Source organism: Rhipicephalus microplus, chromosome 8, assembly GCF_043290135.1.
Source record: "Rhipicephalus microplus isolate Deutch F79 chromosome 8, USDA_Rmic, whole genome shotgun sequence".
Classification (NCBI taxonomy): Eukaryota; Metazoa; Arthropoda; class Arachnida; order Ixodida; family Ixodidae; genus Rhipicephalus; species Rhipicephalus microplus.
Genome location: NC_134707.1, coordinates 130,498,759 through 130,526,358, shown reverse-complemented (window position 1 = coordinate 130,526,358; position 27,600 = coordinate 130,498,759). Strand labels below are relative to the sequence as shown.

Here is a 27,600-nt window from a genome sequence, read left to right as displayed (position 1 = left end):
AAAAGGAGGAAAAACAATACGAGAACTCTGGCATTTTACTGATTCAGTTACAAGTCTCAAAGCTAGACAGTGGTTTTTTGGAAGTTCGTCGGCAAGTGCCAGATTGCGGTCACCCACAGAGGCAATGACATTTGCCAATGACATGAAGCTGCTCTAAGCGTGGTAGAATAATTTTTTTCAATGGTGCAAAGCCAGAATCGCTCATGAGAAGTCAATTCGTAAAACAAGAGTCTTCTGCTGGTTGACGTACAAACACGGTGACTTCATAAGAATAAGCGCGGGCGTAAACGAACAAGTGTAGTGTAGCACCTCAATGATCTCCCGATACATACGTGAGGCAACGTGGAATGCGAACGGTGGACAGAACCGGCAGTTTTGATACCCAAATCTTCAATAATTCTTCAATCCCAGGTGGAAGACGCTCGCCCAGTGAATGTCCTGTCGCAATAGCCGCTGCAACAGAAGTTGCGTTGTCACATATAATTGAGCGACGAAGCCTAGCGGGTCAAATAGTCAAGCGAAAGCTTGCAAACCACTTCACTTCGTCGGTGGTTGGGTCGAAATGAATGTGAGTACAGCTGGGGTTGTACAAGGTTGTGATGATCATGTCATTCGATGAGCCGTTCAAAAGCAGACTAAGCACCTTGGACTTGCTCTGCTTGGTGACATACTGGATTGAAAAGCCGTCGTCCAAGAACTGTGGGCCAAGAAGATGGGAGTTGTAGCACGACTTTCGGAATTTCAGTCCGGCATCACCCCCGATAACACGTGAAGGAAACGTGTGCGCGCACAACTGACCACACAAGTTCATGGATTGCGTTGAAAAAATGGTGTGCGTAATTCCACTCCCACGTGGTAAGAAACACGTAGGCCAGACTAGCAGGTGCCTAAATGAAACACTGAGAGGAGCTACAACAATGTGCCTGATTCGGTGCAAAGCCATTTAGGCTTGCACTGTAAAGATTGTAGATAGCGTTTGAATTTCAGTAAACTAAATAATAGCTAGGCACAACAATCAGATAACGCGCGAAATAACTCAGACATCTAAGATTATCCTCCTGGAAGATGATTGCATCAGTATAGCTTCTTTGGCCCTGAAGGAGAATGAAATGATGCCTCTGAACCCGTAATGCAATACCCGTTTAGGTGTGGGTGTGACCAGGGTATGACTGGCCATTTGAATTCTACTGTTGAAAATTTTTCAGATAGATTTTTGTAAACTTTCTTTTGTAACAAACAAATGAAACTGCATAAAAAAGCATTATACGACCATCAAATAAACTCAAATAAAAGTTTGTGCTTGAGTTTATTTAGTCCTTCACTCAAGTGTTCGTCGTTTTAGTCAGTGTGTAATGATCTAACAATTCATAGCTTTCGCTTCCCTGTTAATATTCAATGCATGCTCTTCGGAAGACGCACCTACGATGGAGTCGTCAACCTAAAATGACAGCTGCAGACGGGTGACAGTGTCAACATATTTTGTCAGCCACATTTTTATGTGGTGCTGAAAGGTTGCTAACTGCAAGAACGGGCTAAAAGGTGCTCTAAACGAAACCCGGGTCTTGAACCAATCGACAAATATCGGGACAGAATGGTCAGAGGACGAGAGTTGATTCATTTACAGGAAATCAAGCGTGTCTTGGCCTTCCTGTCGGATGCATATCTGGAGGAAGGCCTTTCGGATGTCTGCGGTGAGAACAAATTAGCTGCAACTAAACTGCAAGAGCAGCTGCACAAGTTCAGGGCCCAGCTTGATACCTTTACCGAGCATGTCGTTCAAAGTTGGCTCACCGTATTCATACAACTAAGTGTCGAACACAACACGGACCTTTGAGCTCATGGCTTCACGCCAGACTACCGCATGATGACGCAGGTAATAGACAGTCTGTCAGAGGTGCTGACAGCTGTACTCTTCTCACGGCTTTTTTTGAAGTACTCGCTGATGATAGATCGGTACTTCTTCAGGATTTCTCGATAGTGCTCGAACAGCTGAAGTTGACGGTGCAGCCAACTTGAGCCAGACTTCGGTTCATACAGGACGTGAGCTCTGGCGTCCTAATCATTAGCAGTACAGCGTTGTTCCCTGCGTTCTTGTACACTGACGTCGTCTTCTGGTACAGAAGTTATTCGGATGGCGTGCAAGCGCCCCGCAGTGACGAATGATGGCTCGCTCACGTTAGCGCACTCTCCTTGAATGACCCAGGCAGATGTCTCAACTGCGCTTAGAGTTTCGGTGAAATGCTCGATGCGTCCGGTCACTACCCTTCAGTAGTAATCTGAGCTCATTAAAACGCCTATACGAGAGTGTTGACGGTGGTTTTTTGGAAGTTCGTCGGCAAGTGCCAGATTGCGGTCACCCACAGAGGCAATGACATTTGCCAATGACATGAAACCCTCTACTGAGCAGACCCCTGGCACCTGCACAGTTTCAAGATTTACGCTCATTGAATCGCTACGTCCAAAACGGTCACGTTCATCTATTTGGCACTTATAATTTTGTGGATGGTTGAACTCGGCGAAGGTAAAGACGTTCAGTTGCTTCATCTCCGGTGGCAGGCACGCCAAGCTTCTGTGATAGGTCCTTATGAATGAACCTTTGTTGGGGGCCGGTGTCAAGCAGCAGTCGCAGTGCCACCAGGCCAAGGTTTCCGGATGCGCACATGGTGGCTGTGAGGAGCAACATAGAATAAGAGCGTGTGCTGCTGGCTGGAGCAGTCGTCAGTTGCTTTTTTGTGGTCACCTCTCGTGGTTCAGCTGCAGTTGATTGTAAACTATCGGCTGCTTGTTGACCCCACATATTGCACAGAGCATAGATGTGGCTTCCAGAGCATCTATCGCACCTAAGCCAAGCTGCTGTGCGGCTACTGCAAGAAATGTGCTCCGGCTTCCAATACCTGAAACAGCAGCTCTTGGTGGAAATTCATTGATGCTTTTCGTCTGCTGATAGCGTCCCGACAATCCCGCATAATGTGTCTTGACATGCCACAGAGGTGACATAAAATTTGTTCAGGCCTTGATTTCGAACCCGCTGATAATGACCATGCTGTCAGTGCAAGAATGGACGGCAGATGAGGTGGCGTCATGGTGTTGGAAGTAATACAGTATGGGGATGGGTCGCTGAAGCGGTTTTGTCATGCGATACTCAACACTACTTTCAACTTTTGACTTCCAATTAAAGGAACTTCAAGATTGCCTTCACTCGCTCATTTTTTATTGTACTGCAGAGTACAAGGCTTCTGTGTCGGTTTTTGTGTGCTTTTGATATTTTAGTGCCAGGTCTTCTGGCATTGCGCGCATCAGCACACTTTGCCAAACAACTGTAGAAGACGGCATATCAAGGCTCTCTCAACAGCTAGTCCGGAACTGTTTCTGCTCATACAGGTACCGCAGCCTTGTTGCTTGCGACGATGTCTCAATTGGCCCGATAGCGAAGCGGCTGTCAATGTGATCGTCGATGTTGTGATTTTTTCGGCTAAATCTGTCGATGAGCACTTCAACGGCGATGCTGTAGTTTGCTTCTGTGAGGAGCATCCCTTCAATTGAAAGGCCTGCTTCGCAGCGCCAGCTAAGTAAGTCTTCAGCTACTTGAACTTTTCTATACAAGTAAGGTCGGAATGAGTGTAGATGGACCCGTTGTAATATTCCCAGAACCCCTGACACTGACACCGCAGAAGATGTGCATTCGCAAGCTTCATGCTCACGGTCTATTGTGATCGACGAGGGTTCTGCTGGTGGTGTCGTAGTGGGCAGCACCCATGAAGTTGCTAGATCTGTCACTCGAAGCCGTATGTCCCGACTGGTTTGCTTTGAGGGCAGTAAAGCTAACCGATGCACGCGCGTTCATCGCAGATCAAAAAGTGCTGATGGCTTTCAGGATTTTTTGGTCGTAGTCCAGAGTCCCCACAACTTCTACACCAAGCTCTTACGCGTCGAAGAAGTCGGCCATCTTTCTATGCCATTTGGCGAGAGCTGAACCTTTGTCAGAAACTCGTCAACATTTCCTGCAAGTTCGAGGTAGACGGTATTGTGTCTCGCAGGAGGACCTCGCTGACTGAGGAGAGGAGTTGGGTCGTGGCACCGCGCATGTTGCTGCGATTCTGGAGTAGTATGTTCATGCTGGGAACCTATAGATGAGTAGGAGGTCGGCCTTCTAATGGGTATCCAGCACCAATATGTTGAGACAGAGAACAGATTGACACCCGTGTCCCCCTGGTTGAACACTTCATTCTTTCTTTTATTATGCGCTGACACGCAGCTCCACCTGCGCCCGCTTCTACGTGTGTCTTCCCATCGTTTTCCCACAATAGTCTCAACAGTCCACTTGAAGTTGGCGCGAACACCGAGGATAAGAGCTGGGATGACCTCGGACCGGGTTGAATCTGGGTGGCACATAATGGCTGCCTTGAACTGTCGATAGAAATGCTCAATCATTCCGTTGGCACCGCTGTGGTAACTGGTTGTCCTCAAGTGTTGAAAACTGATATTCATCATGGAGAGGCTGAATAAGTGCGACTGGATATGCAGTGCTTGGTCGGTGGTTATACACGGTGGTTCTGAAACAAGCAATCTAGCCTGTGAAAAAGGCACAGGCGACGCCTTCTGCAATGATTCATTCATTGTGCCATGCCTCGTGCCATAGAGTGCACCAGTTTATGATGGTGAAGTAGCAGCGGCCGGGTCCATCCGGGGAAAACGTCCTGTGATGTCGAGGTGGATGTGCTCGAACCGGTCAAAGGACTGGTCGGTTCAAATGCAAGAGTGTGCCCAGAGAGGAAAATTCTACTCCGAAGATAACGGTCTGCTGAGGAGTGTAGACACGCGTATGTCGGGATGGCTGAGGTTGTAGAGCTGGATGAAAAACCTCGGCGATTGCACAGAGGCACATGGGGCCTGCCTCATCACGTCGATGTGTTGCAGTAGATTGTGGTTGCCGAATCTGGAATGGGGACTTCATGTAGCTGTAGCATGTACGTGCTCCAGTGAAGTTTGTGTTGTTCGGTGTCTTCTATCTGAACCGCGGTGAGAATGTCCGCTGTTATCTGCACTGAGCAGATGGTGTATTCACGTATATTGCCACGTTCCATTTCCCAAGTTTTTGTTATCGTCCCAAAACACCACACGATTCTCAGCGCAAACCGCGCCTGCAGTTTTCTAGAGGGTTCCGGACTGTAGTAGATCATTTCGATAAGATCACGCCCACTGTGCGAATGGTACAGATTGTTCTGGAACGCACGCCGCCGCCAGCGATAGCGCTAGAACATTCGACGGCGGGAGTATAAATGCCGACGCGCTTCGCCGCTTCTCAGTTGTTGATCGAAGGCCGACGCTCCGTTCGCCGCTATCAGTCTGAGACTGCTATCTGTGCGAGACTGCTGCTGTAATTGGACTTTCTGTTTACCGGGCACAGGTTCGCCCAAATAAACAGTTAAATTCCAACAAGAAGTCTCCTGTCTTCGGCCACGTCACGACCCCGTGACATTTGGTGGAGGTGCTGCTTCGTTCATGTACCGGACGCCCCCGTCAAGCCGTGAACCTAGCCCACGTCGCGGAGAAGACACCGACGCCAACCAGGAGCAGCGAACAAGCCGCCGACAGCAAGGGCTACCACCGGAGTACGGGCTTCTACACGACAAGCCGCGGAAGTTCAAGGCCATGACCACGACTGCAGCGACAATGACAACCGCAGCGTCCCAGCCCACGATGGTCATGCATCAACCCAGGGAACCACCAATTTTCCATGGGTCATCGTTCGAAGACCCGGAGTCCTGGCTAGAGACATACGACCGTGTGGCCGCCCTCAACCACTGGGACCATGACGAAAAGCTGCGTCGTGTGTTCTTCTATTTAGAAGACACCGCAAGGACCTGGCTCGAAAATCGGGAGTCCACGCTCCGAACGTGGGATGTTTTCTGCGGCGAATTTCTGCAAACGTTCGCGAGCGTCGCTCGAAAAGAGAGGGCCGCTGCTTTATTAGAGACCCGGGTTCAGCTACCAAATGAAAATGTCGCCATTTTCACAGAAGAAATGACCCGACTATTCCGTCACGCTGACCCAGACATGCCTGAGGAGAAAAAAGTTCGTTTCCTCATGCGAGGGGTCAAACAGGAGCTCTTCGCGGGGCTGATGAGAAACCCACCGAAAACCGTCCAAGAATTTGTAGCCGAAGCGACCACTATTGAAAAGACCCTGGACATGCGCACCAGACAGTATAATCGTCGCCTGACTGCAGACTGCGCTACTGCTCAAGCCATTAACTCCGGAGACCTGCGTGAAACGATCCGAGCGATCGTGCGGGAAGAGCTGCGCAAGCTGTTGCCTTCGGCGCAGCCTCAAGTGGATTCGATCGCCGACATTGTGCGAGAAGAAGTTCGGCAATCGCTTCGAATTCCCCACGCACCGCTGCCCGAGCCGGAAGCTATGAGCTACGCCGCTGCACTGCGCCACAACGCTACTCCCCGTCCACGCCAAAACGCCGCCCCATTGCACTTCCGTCGACAGACGCCACCGCCGCCACCACCCCCACCGACGTCATACCGTTCGCCAGCGGCCCAGCGCAGTGCACCGAGGAAGACTGACGTCTGGCGCACCCCTGACCATCGCCCGCTCTGCTACCACTGCGGCGAGGCCGGACACACATACCGCCGTTGCCAGTACCGACAGATGGGATTGCGTGCCTTCGCCGTCAATGCACCGCGCCCACAGCCAGGAGAACGACCACGTGACATCGCCGACTACCTGACAGGAACTCGGTGGACACCACGAAGCTCTTCGCGTTCGCCGTCGCCCAGCCGCCGCACGTCACCGCACCACCGACAGTACTCTGGCCCAACGCGGGGCCGGTCTCCAAGCCCGTATCCGAGAAACTAAGGGCAGCAACCGGTGGAGGTGCGGTTGCTGTGCGACGAACTACCGAAGATCCTCCGACGACGACGACGCCGCGACGGAGCTTTCCGAACACAACGCCAACCAGGCAAAGCCCTGACGACGAAAGCTCACTTACCGAAGGTGGCCTGACGACGCAACATGAAAGCAGCGGAACAAGTCGACGCAGCCGTGACCCGACGCCACGCCCTAACTGTAATGCGAGACGGCGAATTAGCGACCTCGACGTTCTTATCGACGGCCACAGTGTGACCGCTCTCGTCGATACTGGAGCCGACTATTCTGTCATCAGTGGGTCGTTCGCCGCGAAGTTAAAGAAAGTTAGGACAGCTTGGAAAGGCCCTGAAATCCGCACAGCCGGAGGTCATCTCGTAACGCCTGCAGGAATCTGCACAGCGAGAGTCACCATTAACGGCCGTATTTATCCTACAAACTTCGTAGTCCTACAGCGTTGCTCGAGAGATGTCATCCTTGGCATGGACTTCTTATGCCTCCATGGTGCTGTCATCAACCTAAAAACAAAGTCGATAACGTTATCCACAGAAGAAGCACTACCGCCGCGCACGCCGTCTAGACACCATGCCTTGAATGTGCTGGAAGAACAAGTCACCATTCCGCCTCGCTCAAGCGTCATTATTTCAGTCGGCGCTCCTGAATCACCTGACTTCGAAGGCGTCGTTGAAGGCAGTCAGCATCTGTTGGTCACCCGAAATATTTGCGTCGCAAGAGGAATTGCAGAGTTGCGGGGAGGCAAAGCAACGGTTGTGCTCACAAATTTCAGCAATGAGTACAAACATGTTAACAAAGGAACAACGGTCGCATACATCGAAGAAATTGTCGAAGCCACCAGTGCTTTCGCCCTCGCCGATTCTGCGGGACCTGCTCAGAGGAACCAAGCCCCTCCCATAGCTTTCGACGTCAATCCCAGACTTCCGAACGATAAGCAAGAACAGCTCAAGGCCCTGCTCCTGCAATACGAAGATTGCTTTTCGTCGTCATCGAAAATTCGGCAGACCCCAATCACGAAACATCGCATCATAACCGAAGAAAATGCCAGACCACTCCGTCAGAGTCCGTACAGGGTTTCGACGCGAGAACGTGAGGCCATCAAGAGACAAGTTGATGAAATGCTGCGGGATGATATTATCCAGCCGTCCATCAGCCCATGGGCATCCCCCGTGGTGTTAGTGAAGAAAAGGGATGGGACCCTACGTTTCTGCGTCGATTATCGCCGCCTGAACAAAATCACAAGAAAAGACGTGTATCCTCTCCCACGAATAGACGACGCACTTGATCGGCTCCATAACGCCAAGTACTTTTCGTCAGTGGACCTCAAAACTGGCTATTGGCAAATCGAAGTCGACGAAAGAGACCGAGAGAAGACGGCGTTTATAACACCGGACGGCCTCTTCTAGTTTAGGGTGATGCCCTTCGGCCTTTGCTCAGCGCCTGCAACTTTTCAACGCGTTATGGATACAGTACTGGCAGGATTGAAGTGGCAGACTTGCCTTGTGTACTTGGACGACGTCGTCGTGTTTTCTTCGAGTTTCGACGAGCATCTTCGGCGCCTTGAAGCTGTACTTCAAGCCATCAAGACTTCCGGACTCACACTGAAGCCAGAAAAGTGCAGATTTGCGTATGAAGAGCTCTCGTTTCTGGGGCACGTTATCAGCAAGTCTGGAGTTCGTCCTGATCCACGGAAAACAGCCGCCATCGCCGAATTCCCGCCGCCCACTGACAAGAAAGCCGTGCGCCGATTTCTGGGCCTGTGCGCCTATTATAGGCGGTTCGTGAAAAACTTCGCCCGCATCGCCGATCCTCTCACTAACCTTACCAAGGCCGACGTGGAGTTCAAGTGGGAAACGCCACAGGAACACGCTTTCCAGGAGCTTAAACATCGCCTCCAGACGCCTCCGTTACTTGCCCATTTCGACGAATTCGCCGAGACAGAAATACATACTGACGCAAGCAGCGTAGGTCTTGGCGCCGTTCTTGTGCAGAGGGCTGACGGACTTGAAAGGGTTATTAGTTACGCCAGCCGATCGCTATCCAAAGCAGAAGCAAATTATTCCACAACAGAAAAGGAGTGCCTCGCCATCATCTGGGCTACGTCGAAATTTCGCCCATACCTCTACGGCAGGCCCTTCAAAGTTGTGAGCGACCACCACGCCTTGTGTTGGCTAGCCACTTTGAAGGACCCTTCAGGTCGCCTCGCACGATGGAGCCTGAGACTTCAAGAATATGACATTACTGTCATTTACAAGTCCGGCAAAAAACACTGCGACGCCGACTGTCTCTCTCGTGCGCCTGTCGACCAACCGCTCTTGGGAACGATAACTACCGACGACTTCGCTGAACGACAGCGGGCCGACCCGGAACTTAAGGCCCTAATAGAATACCTCGAAGGCAGGACCGCCGAAGTCCCGCAGGTATTCAAGCGCGCACTTGCGTCGTTTTTTCTACGAAACGGTCTTCTACAAAAGAAAAACTTTTCACCGCTTCGGGCTAAGTATCTCCTTGTGGTGCCTTCAGCTCTGCGACCAGAACTCCTGCAGGCCCTGCACGACGATCCGACGGCAGGGCACCTCGGTGTTTCTCGTACGCTCGCGAGGATACAAGAAAGGTACTACTGGCCGCGTCTTACAACCGACGTCACTCGTTATGTGAGGACATGCCGGGACTGTCAGCGACGCAAGACACCGCCGACAAGGCCAGCGGGACTTCTGCAGCCAATTGATCCACCTTGCCGACCTTTTCAGCAGATTGGTATGGACCTATTGGGGCCGTTCCCGACGTCGGCTTTCGGAAACAAGTGGATCGTGGTAGACACCGACTACCTCACCCGCTACGCCGAGACAAAAGCCCTGCCAAAAGGCAGTGCATCCGAGGCAGCTAAGTTCTTCGTCGAATATATCGTCCTACGTCACGGCGCCCCGGAGGTCCTTATCACCGACAGAGGAACGGCATTCACTGCCGACTTAACTCAAGCGATCTTGGCATACAGCCAAACAAACCACCGCCGGACGACAGCGTACCACCCACAGACCAACGGCCTCACCGAGCGGCTTAACAAGACGATCGCCGACATGCTGTCAATGTACGTCGATGTCGAACACAAGACGTGGGATGCCATTCTTCCGTATGTGACCTTCGCATACAACACGGCGGTGCAGGAGACGACGCAGATATCTCCATACAAATTGGTCTACGGAAGGAGCCCGGCAACGACGCTCGATGCCATGTTACCCAACGTCACCGACGAAGAAAACCTCGATGTTAGCGAGTACCTTCATCGCGCCGAAGAAGCCCGACAACTTGCGCGGCTCCGTATCAAGAATCAACAGACGACCGACAGCCACCGTTACAACCTTCGACGACGCTTCGTGGAATACCAGCCCGGTGAACGTGTTTGGGTGTGGACGCCGATACGCCGACGTGGACTAAGTGAAAAGCTTCTGCGACGGTACTTCGGACCGTACAGGGTGGTTCGACGTCTCGGCCCACTTGATTACGAGGTTGTCCCCGACGGCATTACGAACTCTCAACGATGCCGATTGCGACCTGAAGTCGTCCATGTCGCGCGCCTCAAGCCGTTTCATGCGCGTTAACAAACTGAACCAGTGTTTTTTTTTTGCATTATTGTTGCATCATAATTTATTCATTGTACTTTCTTGCATTATTATTGCACCTTCATCTTTAGTTAAAGCATCGAGACGATGCCTTTTTCAGAGGGGGGCAATGCCACGTTCCATTTCCCAAGTTTTTGTTATCGTCCCAAAACACCACACGATTCTCAGCGCAAACCGCGCCTGCAGTTTTCTAGAGGGTTCCGGACTGTAGTAGATCATTTCGATAAGATCACGCCCACTGTGCGAATGGTACAGATTGTTCTGGAACGCACGCCGCCGCCAGCGATAGCGCTAGAACATTCGACGGCGGGAGTATAAATGCCGACGCGCTTCGCCGCTTCTCAGTTGTTGATCGAAGGCCGACGCTCCGTTCGCCGCTATCAGTCTGAGACTGCTATCTGTGCGAGACTGCTGCTGTAATTGGACTTTCTGTTTACCGGGCACAGGTTCGCCCAAATAAACAGTTAAATTCCAACAAGAAGTCTCCTGTCTTCGGCCACGTCACGACCCCGTGACAATATGCGCGGTGGACATCCCATAGTCTTTCTCACTGACATGTTGGATATCGGTGGGTAACTGCACAAACAACAAGACTTGGTTCTGCTGAACAGGCGGGAGTTTGTCGGGATGGTAAGAGGAGGCGAAGAGGCCTGCAGTTGATATAAAAGGTGCAGTTAGGTGCTTCTGGAATATTGTGAAAGTGTACTTATTCGTATATTTCCAGAAATTATCTGTATTATGCTGCAAATTTGTCGGGGTAGTGGTCGTGGTTTTGTCAGGAGAACTGGCAAGCTATTTGTGTACTCAATATACCGTTGGGCCACGCGCTTCACCAATCGTCAGTTGATTGAAGGCCCAGGGTCGCCTGGTGTCGTCCACGCTTCAATCAGCCACGATTTCGTATTCATACGTCATGCAATGACTCATTCCGATTTTTAACACCAATTAGTTTCATGCCGGGGTCCACCACTGCTGTACAGACGTATTTTCGTTCCGAATGGGACGTTATAGAGTATATATTAACAAATTTAAAAAAAAGCAAAAGCTGTGGAGTTTACGTTGTTGATATCGCTGATGGCAAGCTATTTGTGCACACCATATACCATTTCACCAACGCGCTTCACCTATGGTCAGTTGATCGATGACTGACGCTCTGATTTATTTGTGGGGTTTGACGTCCCAAAACCACCATATGATTATGAGAGATGCCATAGTGGAGGGCTCCGGAAAAATCAACCACCTGTGGTTCTTTAATGTGCACCCAAATCTGAGCACACGGGCCTACAATATTTCTGCCTCCATCGGAAATGCAGCTGCCACAGCCAGGATTCGAACCCGCGACCGACGGGTCAGCAGCCGAGTACCTTAGCCACTGGACCACCGCGGTGGGGCCATGATGATGATGACCGACGCTCTCCTCACCTATATCCGTGCCCGTGTCTTGGTCTAATGAGACTATTTTTGTGCCTACAAGTTCTGACTATTTAGCCTGCTCTCATCAGGCGCGTCACGACCCCATGACAATATTTACTAATAGATTGCAAAGAAACAAACAAGATCTAATGAGCGCGTTCTGTGGATATGGCTAACGAAAAGCTGTACAGCATATATCATTTTGTGGTCTCCAGACATCCGTAATTTCACCACGTTTTCGTCATCGGCAGCGAGATGGCGTGAAATGCTCGCGTTGCGCGCTCTAAAGGTCGTCAACTTAACGATGAGTTCTACGTCCACGCAGCGTAGTTTCTTCAGCAAGTGCGCTTATCAGACTCGTGATTCGGGTGAGTACGAAGGTGACTTAGCTTAATGCTGTGGCTGCATTTGTGAAAGAAGCACTTTGCTTTACACGAAAAAGTAATAATTGTGACAATTGTTCGCGCTTGTCTAGTGTATAACACGGTGCCCCAGCTATCTTTAGCCAGAAATTAAATAAATATATGCCAACCCACGCATTCATAACATGACCAAATTTTAGTGTTTGGTATTTTTAGTGTTCTAAAATATTGCTTATGACATCTGTTAAATACCTTTTGAAAGAACAAAGATATATAAAAACTTTCAATGAGACAGTTGTAGATCGGTTCGCAAAACGTCCGCTTTAACAGTTTTGAACTATATAGCTCCTAATATATATTGTTTTTCGTTAGCTACAAATGGCAGCGAAATGAATAAATGCCTCGTCACCAACCAACTTGCGCGCTTACGCGCACCGTGATTCGGAAGCTTCCTAACTTTCCACGTTCGAGCGATAAGCTTCCCTCGCATCACAGGGATAAGTAGTCAGGCATACACAGGCATCACAAGGATAAGCAGTCACAGCGGTTATTGCTTTTGTGGCCGACAGCAAGATATGCTCAACGCAAAGAGACCACCATTGTTGCGGCTTTGTCGAGAAAACACAATCGGGCAAATGCTATGATCGTTCTTACGCGGAAAGTTAGGAATCACTAGAATCTTCTAGCACACTGATGTGCGAGAAGGTTTGTCACCTCGTCTTTTTTTTTGCATTTCGCGTGCATTCGTACTTAGCAGAAAACACTAATCCCTGTAGTCATGAACGCACCTCGACTCAACTTTCACTATTCACTTGACAGAGTTGAGCACTTCGTCGCTGCTCAGTAGAAAATAGGCGCTCTGGTACGCAAAATTCGCAGCAGATCATCACTGATATGCAGTGACTTTTCCTGTTTATAGACGGTGCTCCCATGGGCTTTCTCGAGTCAAGGTTGATTTGTGGGGTTTATTGTCCCAAAACCAACATTTGATTATGAGAGACGCCGTAGTGGAGGGCTCCGGAAATTTTGACAACCTGGGGTTCTTTAACGTGCACCCAAATCTGATTACACGGGCCTACAACATTTCCGCCTCCATCGGAAATGCAGCCGCCGCAGCCGGGAATCGAACCCGCGACCTGCGGATCAGCAGCCGAGTACCTTAGCCACTAGACCACCGTGGCGGGGCGTCGAGTCAAGGTGAAGCTTTGAGTGTGTAGCGGGGAGAGAAGAGAAACGTGAGATGACGTCGAAGGCGGCCGATGGGGCCGTGCCGATCTCGCCACTTTATTGCAGGCCTGAAGCGGAGCCACGTCGGCTACCAGCGTCCGCCCCGCCAGGCGTATCAGCTCGTTCTAAATCTCGCGCAGCTCGAGCTCGCGCCAGCTGCGCGAGAGACGCGGCGCGGTGATGGGAAAAATAACGATGGTGATGATCATGCACTACAGGGCTCCCCCCCTAGCGCTTTGCGCGATTTGAAGTGTATATGACAAAGAAAGAGAAAGAGACTATGTACATGAACGACAATCCGCAAGGTGTCCGTTTAGGAAGTCCAGTTTGTCAACGTGTAGTGACCAAAGGGAGCCAGTGGGTCTCTGGTGGGCGACACTGGGAGTTGCGCAGAGGACGAAGAAGTAAGCGTTCCGAAACTGTGTTTGCACACAAGTGGGTGACAGGATGACCAGCAGGGGCTAGCTGGGAGCACACAGGGTGTCGCGAGTTAGCATTGCTTGTAGTAAACATGCGTTCAGGGTGAGGTGACGACGGGTGCACAAAAGCCGATTTGGCCCCTGCGCGCGAATCAATTAGAAGTGGCGTAGTGAAGTCCTGCAGACCACCCATCGACAAGCAATGGCCTTGACGGTGCCCTCGCGGGCGTGCACAGCACTGGTGCCCATGACGGTACGCAGGTGTCGTGACGTGAGTGGCATCTGAATATGAGTGGATCTGACCACCCACGCTGGCAGTGAGCAAGTAGGATTGTACACGCCGGGCAGAGGTGAATGACGCACGCGGCCCGTAAAAGGGTGTGCCCACAGTCCAGTCACACGCCAGCTCGACCACGGCTTCCGTCAAGAACTCAGTAGGAGGCGTGTCACGGGAATCAGCAGACGTGGACTCCAGAGGAGGCTCAGTGGGCGTACCCTGACCTGGCGAATCACCCTCAGTAGTCGGCGCACGTCGGTTCATGCGCAGGTCGGTATGGAAGATGGGTGCCCGCATGCCAGGCGTGAGATGTGAGTCTGCTGTGACATAGGCAGATCAGGCACGTCGTCCTCAGGAGCGTCGGTCAGAGTCGCAACATCTCGGAAGTCTGGCCGTGGTTGGCAGCCCTTGGCTTCAACCTCACCCGCGAGAGACCGCGAGGGCGAGGATGGTTGCTGCCGGCCAGACACGCAGATTACCGAGGTGAGTGGAGAGGCACCCCCGGACATCGTTGGCACTGAAGCCCTCGCGACCGGGGGGTGAACAGCAGGCGTGACGATGTCCGCAGTCGTTGTAGACGCCAGGGCGCTCGATGACGCCGCCGTCGCAGAACCCGACGTGTCAGCCGTGCCGTGAGCCATGGAGGTCTGCTGAGACGAGTCGGCGGCAAGCATGCCTGAAGTACCATCGGCCGCGGACCTCGAAAAAACGCACCCCGTGGTGGAGAAGTCGTCGGCAGCAGGAACGACCTCAAGAACCTCGTCGGATCTGTGACCGGGTGCGAGACTCACCACGCCAGCGGCCGGATCCAAGGCGGAGGGAGACGTTGTCGGGGAAGCTAGGTCCTGGTCAGTGAAGACTTTTGGGCCGGAGGGTACCGCACGCTGCGACGCGGACGAAACCTGTAAGTCGCGGGTGAACGGCAGCGGGTGGTAGGTGAGGCCATGTCTGGCAAGCACCGCCGAGCAGAGGTCATCGTAAGGCTGCTGGCTGGAGGTTGAAGTGCCAGAGAGATGACGCAACTCTACCGGGAGGGCGTCGAGAAGAATGGCGTGCATCTGCAGCTGGTCCGTGACGCCATTCAGCGCCAGAACGGCGTCGAGCTGCATAAACCATACCTTGGGGTAAGTTGATTGGTACGGCGGCACTGGTGGGCAGAGTTGCGGGAACATGGCCGCGGGCCGCTCGGCGAAGGGCGTGTTCTCCGGGTCCGGGGCGCGAAGAGAGACGTCCGGGTCACCAATGTAGCGACGAGAGAAGAGGAGACGCGAGAAGACGTCGAAGGCGGCCGATGGGGCCGTGCCGATCTCGCCACTTTATTGCAGGCCTGAAGCGGAGCCACGTAGGCTACCAGCGTCCGCCACGCCAGGCGTGTCAGCTCGTTCCAAATCTCGCGCAGCTCGAGCTCGCGCCAGCTGCGCGAGAGACGCGGCGCGGTGATGGAAAAAATGACGATGGTGATGATCATGCACTACAAGTGAAAGGCCGTTCTAGAATAAGGAGGTAGTACTTAACAGATATAAAGTTCCAAACTGTCTCATCGGAAGTTTTGCAAGCCATTCTACAACTTTCTCACTGACGTTTTTTTTTCCATCTTTGTTCCTTGAAAAGTTAGTTATTAAACAGATCCAAATAAACAATATTTAGGAACACGAAAAAGAGTCTGACTACCTCCAGGCAACGGCCAGCAACATGAATGTGGTCCCGTCGTGATTGCGTGTGTCAGCATACTCTGGCAAAGTTAGCTGGGGCACCCTGTATTTGTAGTTGTACGTTCGTTACGTCCGTCTTTGTTTCCGTTTGAAAAGTGCGTTTTAACTGCCGAGTTGTAACAGTTGGTATATACTGTACACTCGTCCTGAGTATCCCCAGGCCAAGTGTGCACTGTAGTGCGCATCGTAGGGCTGTAGTGCACGAAGAACTTCGCCGAATGTTCCCGTCATGCCAGCCTCAAGTTTTGTCAATCGCAGACATCGTAAGAGGGGAAATCCAGCAATCAATGGGTTTTCCAGAGAAATCGCCACTACAACCTGAAGTTATGAGCTACACTGCTGCTGCCCAATGCTATACTCGACGTGCACGTGAAGAAGCCGCGCCACCGCATTTTTGTCGCCAGACACCGCCGCCGCCACCACGGATGCCATACCGTCCACCCATCGGCCAATGCGATGCTCCGAGAAAAACCGCCGTAAGGCGTGCCCCCGACTACCCGCCTCTGTGCTACCACTGCGGGGAAGCTGACGACACATACCGCCACTGCCAGTACCACCAGATGGGACCACGTGGTTTCGCCATCGACGCACCGCATCCACAGTAGGGTGAAAGACCACGTGGCACTGCCGACTATCTCGCCTGAACGCAGAGGACGCCCCGAGGATATTCTAGTTTACCTTCACCCGGCCACTACATGTCACCGCACCGCCGTCAGTACACTGTCCCAAGTCAAGGCTGGTCACCAAGCCCGTATCAGAAAAACTAAAGGCAGCAACAAATGGAGGTGTGGTTGCTGTGCGACAAACTGCCGAAGATCCTCTGCTGCCGACGACACCACTACAACGAAACTTCAAGAACCCACCGTGACCTAGCTTCGACGTCGAAAGTTCGCGACCAGAAGAAGTCCTCATTACGCAACGTCGAATCATTAGTGCAAACCACCTTAGCCGTCATCCGAAGCCACGACCGAACCACAACGCGCGCCAGGTGACGAACTAGCGACCTCCACATTCTCATCGAGGGCCACAGTGTCACAGCTCTCGTCGACACCGGAGCCGACGGTTCCGTCATCAGTTGGTCTTTAATCGCAAAGCTAAAGAAAGTGAGAACCACTTGGGAAGGCCCTGAAATCCGTACAGCGGAGGTCACCTAGTGACACCAGCAGGAATCTGCGCAGCTAGAGTGCCCATTAACAGTCGCATTTATTTCGCAAGCTCCATCGTGCTGCAGCATTGCTCGAGAGACGTCGTTCTTGGAATAGACCTTTTGAGCCTCCACGGTGCGTCCGTCTACCTGAGAACAATGTCGATAACACTATCCACACAAAAAGCACTACTGCCGCACACATCGTCAGGAAGGCACAGCTTGAATGTTCTGGAAGACAAAGTCACCATTCCTCCTCGCTCCAGCGTCAGCATTTCTGTCGCCACTCAAAAATGACAGACATGCGAGGTGTTGTTGAAGGCGACCAACACCTGCTGAACAACTGTGGCAGTCGCATCACCATAGGAAGAGCCGAGCTGCGAGGAGGGAACGCAACAGCGATGCTCGCAAACTTCAGAAACGAGTACGAGCATGTGAGCAAAGGCACCACGGTTACCGCTACCAAGGAGATACTGGAAGCCAGCAACGATTTCACCCTCACCGATTATGCCGACTGTACTCCGACGACTGAAACTCTTCAACCAGCTTTCGACTTCATTCAAACCGATTCCGACGCATAAACAAGAGTGGCTGAAAACGTGCTCTTGCAATACAAAAACTGCTTTGCATCGTCAACGAGAATTCGGCAGACAACTGTCGCGAAACATTGAATAGTAACAGAAGAAAATGCGAGGTCCCTCCGTCATAGTCCGTACAGACATTCAACGCCAGAACGCGAGGTCATAAAGAAACATGTCGACGAAATGCTCCGCGACGACATTATCCACGCTTCAAAGAGCCCGTGGGCCCCGTGTGTGGCGCTAGTGAAGAAAAAAGATGTAACAATATGCTTCTGCGTTTACTATCGCCGACTCAACAAGTTAACAAAGAAAGGCGCATACCCTCTCCCCCGAATAGACGACGCCCTTTATCGACTACACAACGCAAAATAATTTTCATCGATGGACCTGAACACATGCTATCGGCAGATTGATGTGGACGAGGGAGACAGAGAAAAGACTGCGTTTATAACCACACATGGTCTTTTCGAGTTCAAGGTGATGACTTTCGGTCTTTGCTCGGCACCTGTGACTTTTTAACGCTTTATGAACACAGTGATGGCAGGATTGAATTGGCAGGCTTGTCTTGTTTACTTGGACGATGTCGTAGTGTTTTCTTCAAATTTTGACGAGCATCTTCGGTGCCTTGAAGCTGTACTTCAAGTCATCAAGACTTCCGGACACACCTGAAGCCATAAAGTGCCGCTTCGCGTACGAGAAACTCTTGTACTTGGGCCATGTGATAAGTAAGTCTAGAATAAGACCTGATTCGCAGAAGACAGCCGCCATCTCTGCATTTCCGCCTCCCGCCGACAAGTAGGCCATGCGTTAATTTCTTGGTCTGTGCGCCTTTTACAGCCACTTTGTCAGAAAATTTGCCGACATCGCCGAGCCACTCATTAACAAAACAAGAACTGAAGGTGACTTCAAGTGGACATCTCTAAACGAAAAAGCATTTGGGGAACTAAAACGACTCTTGCAGATGCCTCCGATACTCGCACAGTTCGACTAAAACACTGAAACAAAAGTGCAGTTTGACGCAAGCAGCAAAGGACTCGGCGTCATCCTTGTACAGAGAAGCGATGCACTGGAAAGGGTTATTATATACGCTAGCCGCTCGCTATCCAAGGCAGAAAGCAATTACTGTACAACAGAAAAGGAGTTTCTTGTCATAATCTGGGCGAGGTCAAAGTATCGTCTTTACCTCTACTGCAGACCCTTCTAAGTTTTGAGCGACTACCACGCCTTGTGTTTGCTAGCTAACCTAAAGGGCCCTTCAGGTCGCCTTGTCTGATGGGGAAGAGTTCAAGAATACGACAATACCGCCATTTAGAAGTTCGGCAGAAAACACTCCGACGCCGACTGCCTGTCGCGAGCCCCCGTCGACCCACCACCGCCCGAAAACCTGAATGACAACTCCTTTCTGAAAACGATAACTACTACCGACTTCACTGAACGCCAGTGGGCTGATTCGCAATTTAAAAACCTAACCGAATACCTCGAGTGCAGGACCTCAGTTGTTCCCAAGGTATTCAAAGGGGCACTCACATTGTTTTCGTTGCGAAACGGCCTTCTCCAGAAGAAAAACTTCTCGCCACTTCGAGCCAAGTAGCTTCTTGTGGTTTTTTCTGCTCTGCAACCAAAACTCTTCCAGGCCCTGTACGATGATCCAACCGCAGGATACCTTGGTGTTCCCCACACTCGCGAAGATACAAGAAAGGCACTACTGGCCGCACCTTACCGCTGACGTCGCGCGTTACGTCAGGACATGTCGAAACTGTCAGCGACAAAAGACACCACCGACAAGGCCAGCGGGCTTTCTTCCGCCGATCGAACCACTTCGCTGACTGTTGCAGCAAACCGGGATGGACCTGCCCGGGCCGTTTCCGACGTCAAATTCGAGAAACAAATGGATCGTGGTAGCGACTGCCTACCTCACCCGCTACACGGTAACAAAGGCACAACCCAAAGGTAGCGCTGAACGTAAAGCCAAGTTTTTTGTTGAGATCATTGTACTTCGCCATGGCGACTCAGAGGTTGTCATCACCAATAGAGGTACGGCATTTATTGCTGAATTGATTAAAGCTATCTTGAGACACAGCCAGGCGATTCACCGCCGCACTACCGCCTACACCGACAGACAGTCTCACCAAGCGCCTAAACAAGACAATCGCCGACATGCTGGCCAAGTACGTCGACGTCGAACAGGCGACGTGGGATGCCATCTTTCTGTACATGAGCTTTGCATAAAACATGGTGGTGCAGGAGACGACGCAGATACTTCCATACAAATCAGTCTACGGAAAGAGCCCTGCGATGACGCTTGACGCGATGTTACCTAACGTCACTGGCGAATAAAACCTCCATGTGAGTGAGTACCTTCAGCGTGCCGATGAATCTCACCAACTCGCTCGCCTCCAACTCGATAACGAGGTTGTCCCCGACGGCATCACAAACTCTCAACGAAGCTGATCACGACCTGAAGTCGTCCACGTCACGCGCCTCAAGATGTTTCATGCGCGTTAATGAACTAAAACAGTGTATTTCGTTGTAATCATTATATCGTACATTGCATTATTGTTGTACTTTCATCTTTTGTCAAAGCAACGCGACAATGTCTTTTTCAGAGGGGGCAGAGGCACATATCCTTTTCTCAAGTTTTGTTATCACCTCAATACACTACCTAATTCTAAGCGCAAACTACGCCTGCTGTCATCAAGATTCTTCAGGAATGCTGTAGAAAATTGGGATAAGATCACGCCAACTCCGTGAACTATACAGATTATTCTGGAAACTACGTCACCGCTAGCAATAACGCGAGAACATTCGATGGCAAGTGGGTAAATACCGACGCACTTCACGCTTGTCAGTTGGTCGAGGGTCGACGCTGCATTCGCCGCTATCAGTGCAAGTGTGCTACTGTAACTCAACTTAACGTTTAGCAGGCACAAGTTGGCCCAAATATACAGTTTGATTGATCATTCAGTCTCCTGCCTTAAACCTCTTCACAACCCTATGACAATATAGATTCTTAGATAAAGGCATCACCCACTTTTGCAGGTCGAGCTGCTTTTGAACAGCCATTTACGAGTATTTTTATATGTCGAAACAAGCCAGTCCGCTATCACCTACTGATTGATTCATTTTTCATGCACAATTATTTACTTGCAATTTGTAATGGACTTACTTTTTTGCCTCTATGTGAATTGGTGCAATTATTTTTTATTGATTCATATTTATTATAAAAGTAAATTTATTTTGTAAAAACGTTTATGAAACATTGATTTTTGCCTTCTCGTAGAACGCTCTCGCTGTGAATAAATGAAAATAATTTTAAATACTGACTCTACTCACCTCTTTTGGGTCAGCGTAGTGTGGTTCTGGAAAATCTTCGCAGGGGGTCCACAGTGGCCATTTGCCCTGATGCGGTGTTTGATCTCGTTTTATGGCGTGGTATATACCTTTTAAACTAAATGAGATCGCAAGAGGAATTCCAAGACCGAGTTGCTCCACTTCCCAAAGTGCCGCCAAGCTTTCGTTCTGCAAACATACACCAAAAAGAGAGATCCACACTGATTGGCTCACGCATGTGCAAGTGAATAGGGTGCCTGAAAAAATTCACTAATAATAGCCATGAGGCAGTATACCGCATCGAGAAATAGAGAAGAAGCAAAACTTGCGAATTCTTTTCCTACTACTTTTTTTTTCTTTCGTAAGTACAATGCTAACTTAATCGACGCAGCTGACATCAAGTGTCTTTTCAAATCCAGGGTTGGAACTTGATATGAAGCCTTCTTTCCTAGGAAGCAATCCAGGTGACGAAAAGAAATAGCGATGCACCTCAATATGAGAGCGTATTTCACTAACAGAAAAGCCTGATCACCGACAAGCGCGCTAATAAAGGGCATGAATTATTTGAAAACAGCACGTACATATAGGCATGCACAAATAGTGCAAAGGAACAAACAGGTATGTGACCAGTGCAACTTCATAGGTCGTATATAGGTGCCCCTCACGAATCGGGTAGTTTTGGCGCCGACAGCGGGTTTCTCTTGCGAACGATTAGGACTAGTGGTATATATAAACTGGTAGCGTAACTTCCATAGAAGCTCATGGATCTAGAAGCCGGCGGCTCGGTGCCACCGTCGCCATCTACGTGAGGAGAGCACAACTAACAGCAAGAAAAATTAATAAATTATGTCGTCACAACTGGAAGCGGTAGCGACGTCGCACATTTGCCCTACACAGCGCGAAATTGAAAATTTTCTTAATTGCTTGCATCGTACGTGCCTTTATTTATATGCAATATATTGCGCCTAGTTGTGTCTCGCTAAGTTCTTGAGAAAGAGAAAAACAAAATTAACAAAGATTGAGGAAGCAAAGTTCTTTTATTAGACAAATCATGTACTTGATATATGCACAAGAAACTTCGCAGAAATAATTGTGAGACAACCGCTCACGAGCACAATAACATATTATCCTTGATAATAGTTCGAAACTCAGGTTGCCTAATCACTGAAAAACACTGTATCCAGAGAGTAACTTTTAAAGTTTAGCCGTACGAGCCGCAGAGTACAGCGTCTTCTTGCTTAGCCTGCCGCGTTCACCATATCCAGCTATTGTAGACACACAACAGCCAGCGCCCCTAGTGGTCCCGGCTCGAAGCTAGCACGTTTTTAAAGAAATCAGTGAGTTGTAATCCAAAAATAATTGTAGAGGGTCAATGTTGAAAAACGAAGCCAACAGGACGCGTCTGAGAACGTATACTAACGAGAAGGCTGCAGCGACCATGTTGAGGTAAGCTTCAATTTTCTTCCCAGAGCAGTTAAATATCGTACAATGGGGGTTTAATGAACGGCAAAAAAAATATAATAAGTGGCCTGTTCTTTTGAGACGAACACGTTCACTGAAGTAAAACTTAGTAGGTGCTATTATTGGTCAGTTCACTGTATGTAGTCCTGATCCTCAGCTTTCGATTGAAGGCATTCCCAACGTGCCTCAATCGGCATAACATTGTTCCCTAACGCGTTTTTTTGTGACGCCGTCCTTCAAATGCTTGTGGCATATTGGCAAACTCTTTCTTATCGCCAGAGGTTCATTGGCATTAATCGTTGAGTGCGTTAATCGCATAGTTGCGGCGCGCAATATCAGCACGCCATCATATGATGGATGCCGTACGTCAGAGCATTTTTTTAGCCCCTAAATTAGTTTCACAGAATCCTGCATGATGTCGCCACCGAAACAAACCAAACAAGTTTCTGTTTCAGTTTCAATTTGTCACTGTGATGTCGAGAAGTCTTGTTTTTTTAAGACGACATTCTTTCTTGAAACCTTCGACAAAAAAATTTCGATCTGTCTGTCCGTACAATTGTCTGTTTGACCATACTAACGATACCTAAACGGCACCAATTGGCCAACCCCTTTCGCAGTGCTCACCAATATTGCTCAAGCTTTGGCGTTTGTAGTTGTGTGATTGTCAATTAAAAAGCAATTCTTGCGCATATCTGAGGCACCATAACAACATCACGAAGTTTTGTATGTCGGCTTTATACTAGATGAAGCACACACAAGTAACTTTAAAGAATGTGGCGTCGCTGCACTGACATTGCAACGCGATGCTCAGACAGGTGTTTGCAACGCTTTGCTATGACGTCATAGTGCTGGCACCTGCCCGTTGCTTTGCGTTCTACAACTTATCACCTCCGAGACTACCGCGCATCATTTTCCGCGGGCTGCGTGCCTTCGTTTTTGAAAATAACTGCCAGATGGCGCTTCTGTCTAACGTGCCTTGATGCGCTCGTTCACCTCCGCTACACGCTCGAGGCACTCTAACGCAGCGTCCCCAGAGTACTCTTCACCGATTTATTTGCGCAGAACATCAAATAAACGTTTGTTCACTCTCTCCAGACGCAAGACTATCGTCTTACGACTACATTTGCGGTGTAACATGCAGATTTGGAACCACTTTTTTTATTTTAGCATATCACAGTCATAGGACGTCACGTAATTCTTCTTTTATTCTTTGACACATCCTAAGAAAAGCAATGCTTGATCAAGTTAGATGAACAAAACTTCTTCTTCTTTTGTACGCGCATTGTAATGTAAAAGTTAGGTAATCAAAGCTACTTTCTTTCGCACGCCTAATATAGTGTAAATTTTCTTTTCGTTTGCATGATTTTGTTATGCTCTTCTCAGGCCCTACAATTCACCGATGTAAAGAACACGATCTAAGAGTCAAGAAGCAAGGCATAGTAAGGGAGATGATTTTGACTCCAACCTAAACATTTGATGAAGCCCCACGTTTTGATACTGACTATGTTCCTTCCTCAATGTTGAATGCGGACACTACGTAGTAGCGTCGTCTTCAAAAGACTGGCGGTGCAGATAATGACCCACCTCTTACTCGTTTTTCGAGGAGCGCAGTTCATGTGGGAAGGGTTCCGAGAGGGTGGTTTATGTTATGAGCTGCCCTCTGCATATGCCACGACTGGAGTAATAACCTTCTCCTCCTGTTCGACTCGCTTTCAAGAAAGGCCCTCGTTTCTAACTTTATGCGGTGATCCAACGTCTCAGCTTGTTCGGTGACTGTGCTGCGCTCACTGTAGAACTTCCGCACATTGTTGGCGTGTTGCTGCAATCGTTCCGGTAGGTTTTTTGTCTCGCCCGTATGCGAAAAGGGGCACTCAACGCACGGAAGTTTGTAAACGACACCGGGGGTCCTGTTTTGGTTGGCCGGTCTTTCGGGCGGGGGAGGAGGCGACCCAGCGTACACGAAGGCACGTGCGCGATGCGAACCTCTTCCTACCTGAAGATCCCCGCCAACATTTCGCTGGTTCTCTAAACGTATGGAACCGGTACGCGTTTAGGGTGGCTTCCAATTAAGGGGGGGGTTTCATACGTTCACGGAACCAGCGAGATATTGGCGCGTATCTTCAAGAAGGACGGGATCCGCATTGCGCGCTTGCTTTCGTGTACGCTCGGCCGCCTCCTCCCCCGCCCGAAATACCGGCCAACCATAGACAGTACCCCCGGTGTCGTTTACAAAATTCCGTGTGCCGAGCGCCCCTCTTCGTGTATCGGCGAGACGAAAAACCTACTGGAACAAGACGAAAAACCTACTGGAACGACTGAAGCAACACACCAACGATGTGCGGAAGTTCAACAAAGAGCGCAGCGCAGTCACCGAATATGCTTAGACTTTGGATCGCCGGATAAATTTTAAAGCGATGGCCATCCTTGAAAGTGAGCTGAACTAGAGAAGAAGATTACCACTCGAATCATGGCACATACAGAGGACAGCCCATAACATCAACCGCTCTCTCGGAACCCTTCCCTTGGTGTAAACACATGCACGGCGCTCCACGGCAAACGAGAGAGAGAGAGAGGGGGGGTCATTATCCGCCACGCGAGTGTTCTGAAGACGCCGATGCTACGTAGTCTCCGCAGTCACCCCTGCGGAAAGAACCAAGTCGGTTTCGAAATGTCAGGTTTTTTCGAATCTTTTGGTTGGGGTCTAAATCCTCTCCCAGTCTCATGCTTAACCAGACAGATTTCTTTCGAATGTTTAGATTCGAGTCAATCAGCCAAGACTTCAGACACGATACCGTGCAGCTCGTCAAGCGCTACATACCCATTATGTAAGGCATCTTAGTCTTTAAGACTCATTTCGACTTCAGCCGCAGCTGCAAAGAAAGGAAAGTCGTTCCCAAAGCCTGCGCCTAAAACGACCTGTCTCCACCCCTGAAGGCTTTGAAGTCAACAAGAGAGCCGAACAACGACTGATCAACGTCCGCCTTCTTGAAACTAATGACTCTCTACTGAAAAAAGAATTCGACCTGTTCTTTGCCAAGCGTCAACTTGAGCACCGCATCCTTGAACTGATGTCTGCGGTTGACGCGTTCACGAATTCGGTTGCGGCATCGACGGCAAAAAAGCACCGGACCACTCAGGATAAGAAACTCTCTTACCTGTTGAACCGAAGTTCCAGCTAAAGCATCGAAAACTCTCGGTTTGTCACCAATATTTCATCTCGTCCACTCACTGATCGGGAAACTTCTGTTCTGACAAGGGGACATGGCTATAACACGTCAACCACGCCCCGTCTAACGAAACTTGTCGCGGCTGTAGAGAAAGCCGTCCAGAGCGTGAGGCCGAGTGCAAGAGAAGAAAGTAGGCTGAAATCAAATGAAGTTGTTTCAAAATTACCGCTACAAAGAAAAAAAGAACTTGACCACAGGGGAAACCAGGCACTTCGGGAACTCCGACTGGATCGGATCATTGTCATCTTGCCCGCCAACGAGGGCAATTCGACGGTGGTAATGGATAGCGGGGTCTGTGATCGGAAGGTTTCAGCTCTTTCGGAAGGACACGCATACACGCAGCTAGTAAAGGACCCAACGAAGCCAACCCAGACAGAGCTAAACAAGCTACTCGCGGGAATTTTCAAGCATTATGCAGATCACAGAACACTTTACCGCGACTAATCTGCCGTAACAGATCCGCACCGAGTTTCTATGGACTACCAAAAATTAGCAAGCCTGACGTCCCACTCCGTCCGATTGCAGACTTCACTTCCTCCCCATGCCGAGCCTTTTCAAATTTTCTACACTGAATCGTCGCCCCGCTAACCCAGAAGACACCAACTCGTGTCCGTTACTCTAGCCACTTCGTGCAGCTAACGTCAGTTGTAAACATCGACGATGACGAGAGCCTGGTCTCATTTGACGTTCGAGTCACCAAAGGCGAGGGCACACCGGTCATGCGCCAACGAAACCAGACAGCTGTCACAGAAGTGGCTATTCCCACATTTTTTGACATAGTGGAGCTCTGAAATGCACATAAAAACTAAGTAATTTTCTGAAGATGCACGAAACCACCAAAGAAAAGTGAACGATACCTTGTTGTCCTGGTAATGCGCCCAACCGAAAAAACACGCCTAACTAAACACAAGCCAAGCTCTGATTGCATATTGCCTAGATACGCCCACAAATCCGTGGCCCATGTTACCAGACTGCCTGCATGCGCCCGCTGTTTTTAAAACCAAATGAAAATAAAAAGCATGCGCTCAACTACATAATGAAGAATAAAGCTTTATTAAAGTGATGTTATAATGTTTTGTATGAAATAAAATTCCAACTATGAAAAAAAACGTTCATTAGTTTTTTTGTTTTCGCTATTGGTCCCCCTCTTTCTGCTAGTCACGCTTCGATCATCACGAGGTGGTTGATGTCTGTAGCAATAGGTTTAAGATCTCTTTTCGTTCCGACTTTCGTGACCTATTTAAATTGACTCTGTAGAAGCTGCCTATAATTCAGCCTATAACAAGCTTCTGTCGAATATTTTCTAAGCAGAAATGAGGCCCACAGTATTGTACCCTTTCGAAAAGAGGTGTATCTCTAAGAGCGTTTCTAATGTCCAAACCTGAGTTTTTACAAAAAAAAGAAAACACTGGCAAATCATTTCTATGCGTGAACATCAATACGTGTAGACAGTTGCGCTAGATTTCTTGACGTAATACCCGTAATCACGAAGATTGTTTGACGCTGAAAAATGATATGAGCTAACTGCTACGAAAAGGCTCCTGAGGGAGATTGTCGTTCATCCTTTTATCCCACTCTCTTCCATTACAAAAGAAGCATGAGGCTTGAACTTGAGCTTTCAGTGTGCTAAGTCCCTGCTAGCTTATTCGGCTTGTATCTTATTCGGCGCTGGTTAGATGCTTTATTCCAGACGAACAAAGGTGAAATAATGCAAGTCTCGCCACCAAACACTCAAATGTTTCGGGGTTGTGCCAGAATATTTGTCCCCGTATGCGTGAAGGGAACTGTACACTTCCCACTGCTCCTATTATCCTAATGGCGTATTTATATGGGCATTTTTGGGCGCTCTAGAGCGCTCTGAAAAGTGACTGCGCCTTAGATTGGTAGCATATGAGCGCTCGGCCTACCTAAGGTTGGCTCGTGGCTCTTTCACAGC

General features: G+C 49.7%; 1 protein-coding gene across 1 annotated transcript in view; it reads right to left on the bottom strand.

Moving 5' to 3' along the window:
- LOC142768374 (uncharacterized) overlaps nt 1–27,600 on the bottom strand; it is a 410,323-nt gene that overhangs the window by 132,591 nt on the left and 250,132 nt on the right. Inside the window, exon 9 of the mRNA XM_075870345.1 lies at nt 20,980–21,165. Within this exon, the coding sequence (XP_075726460.1) occupies nt 20,980–21,165 (186 nt within the window). The remainder of the gene's footprint in view (nt 1–20,979; nt 21,166–27,600) is intronic.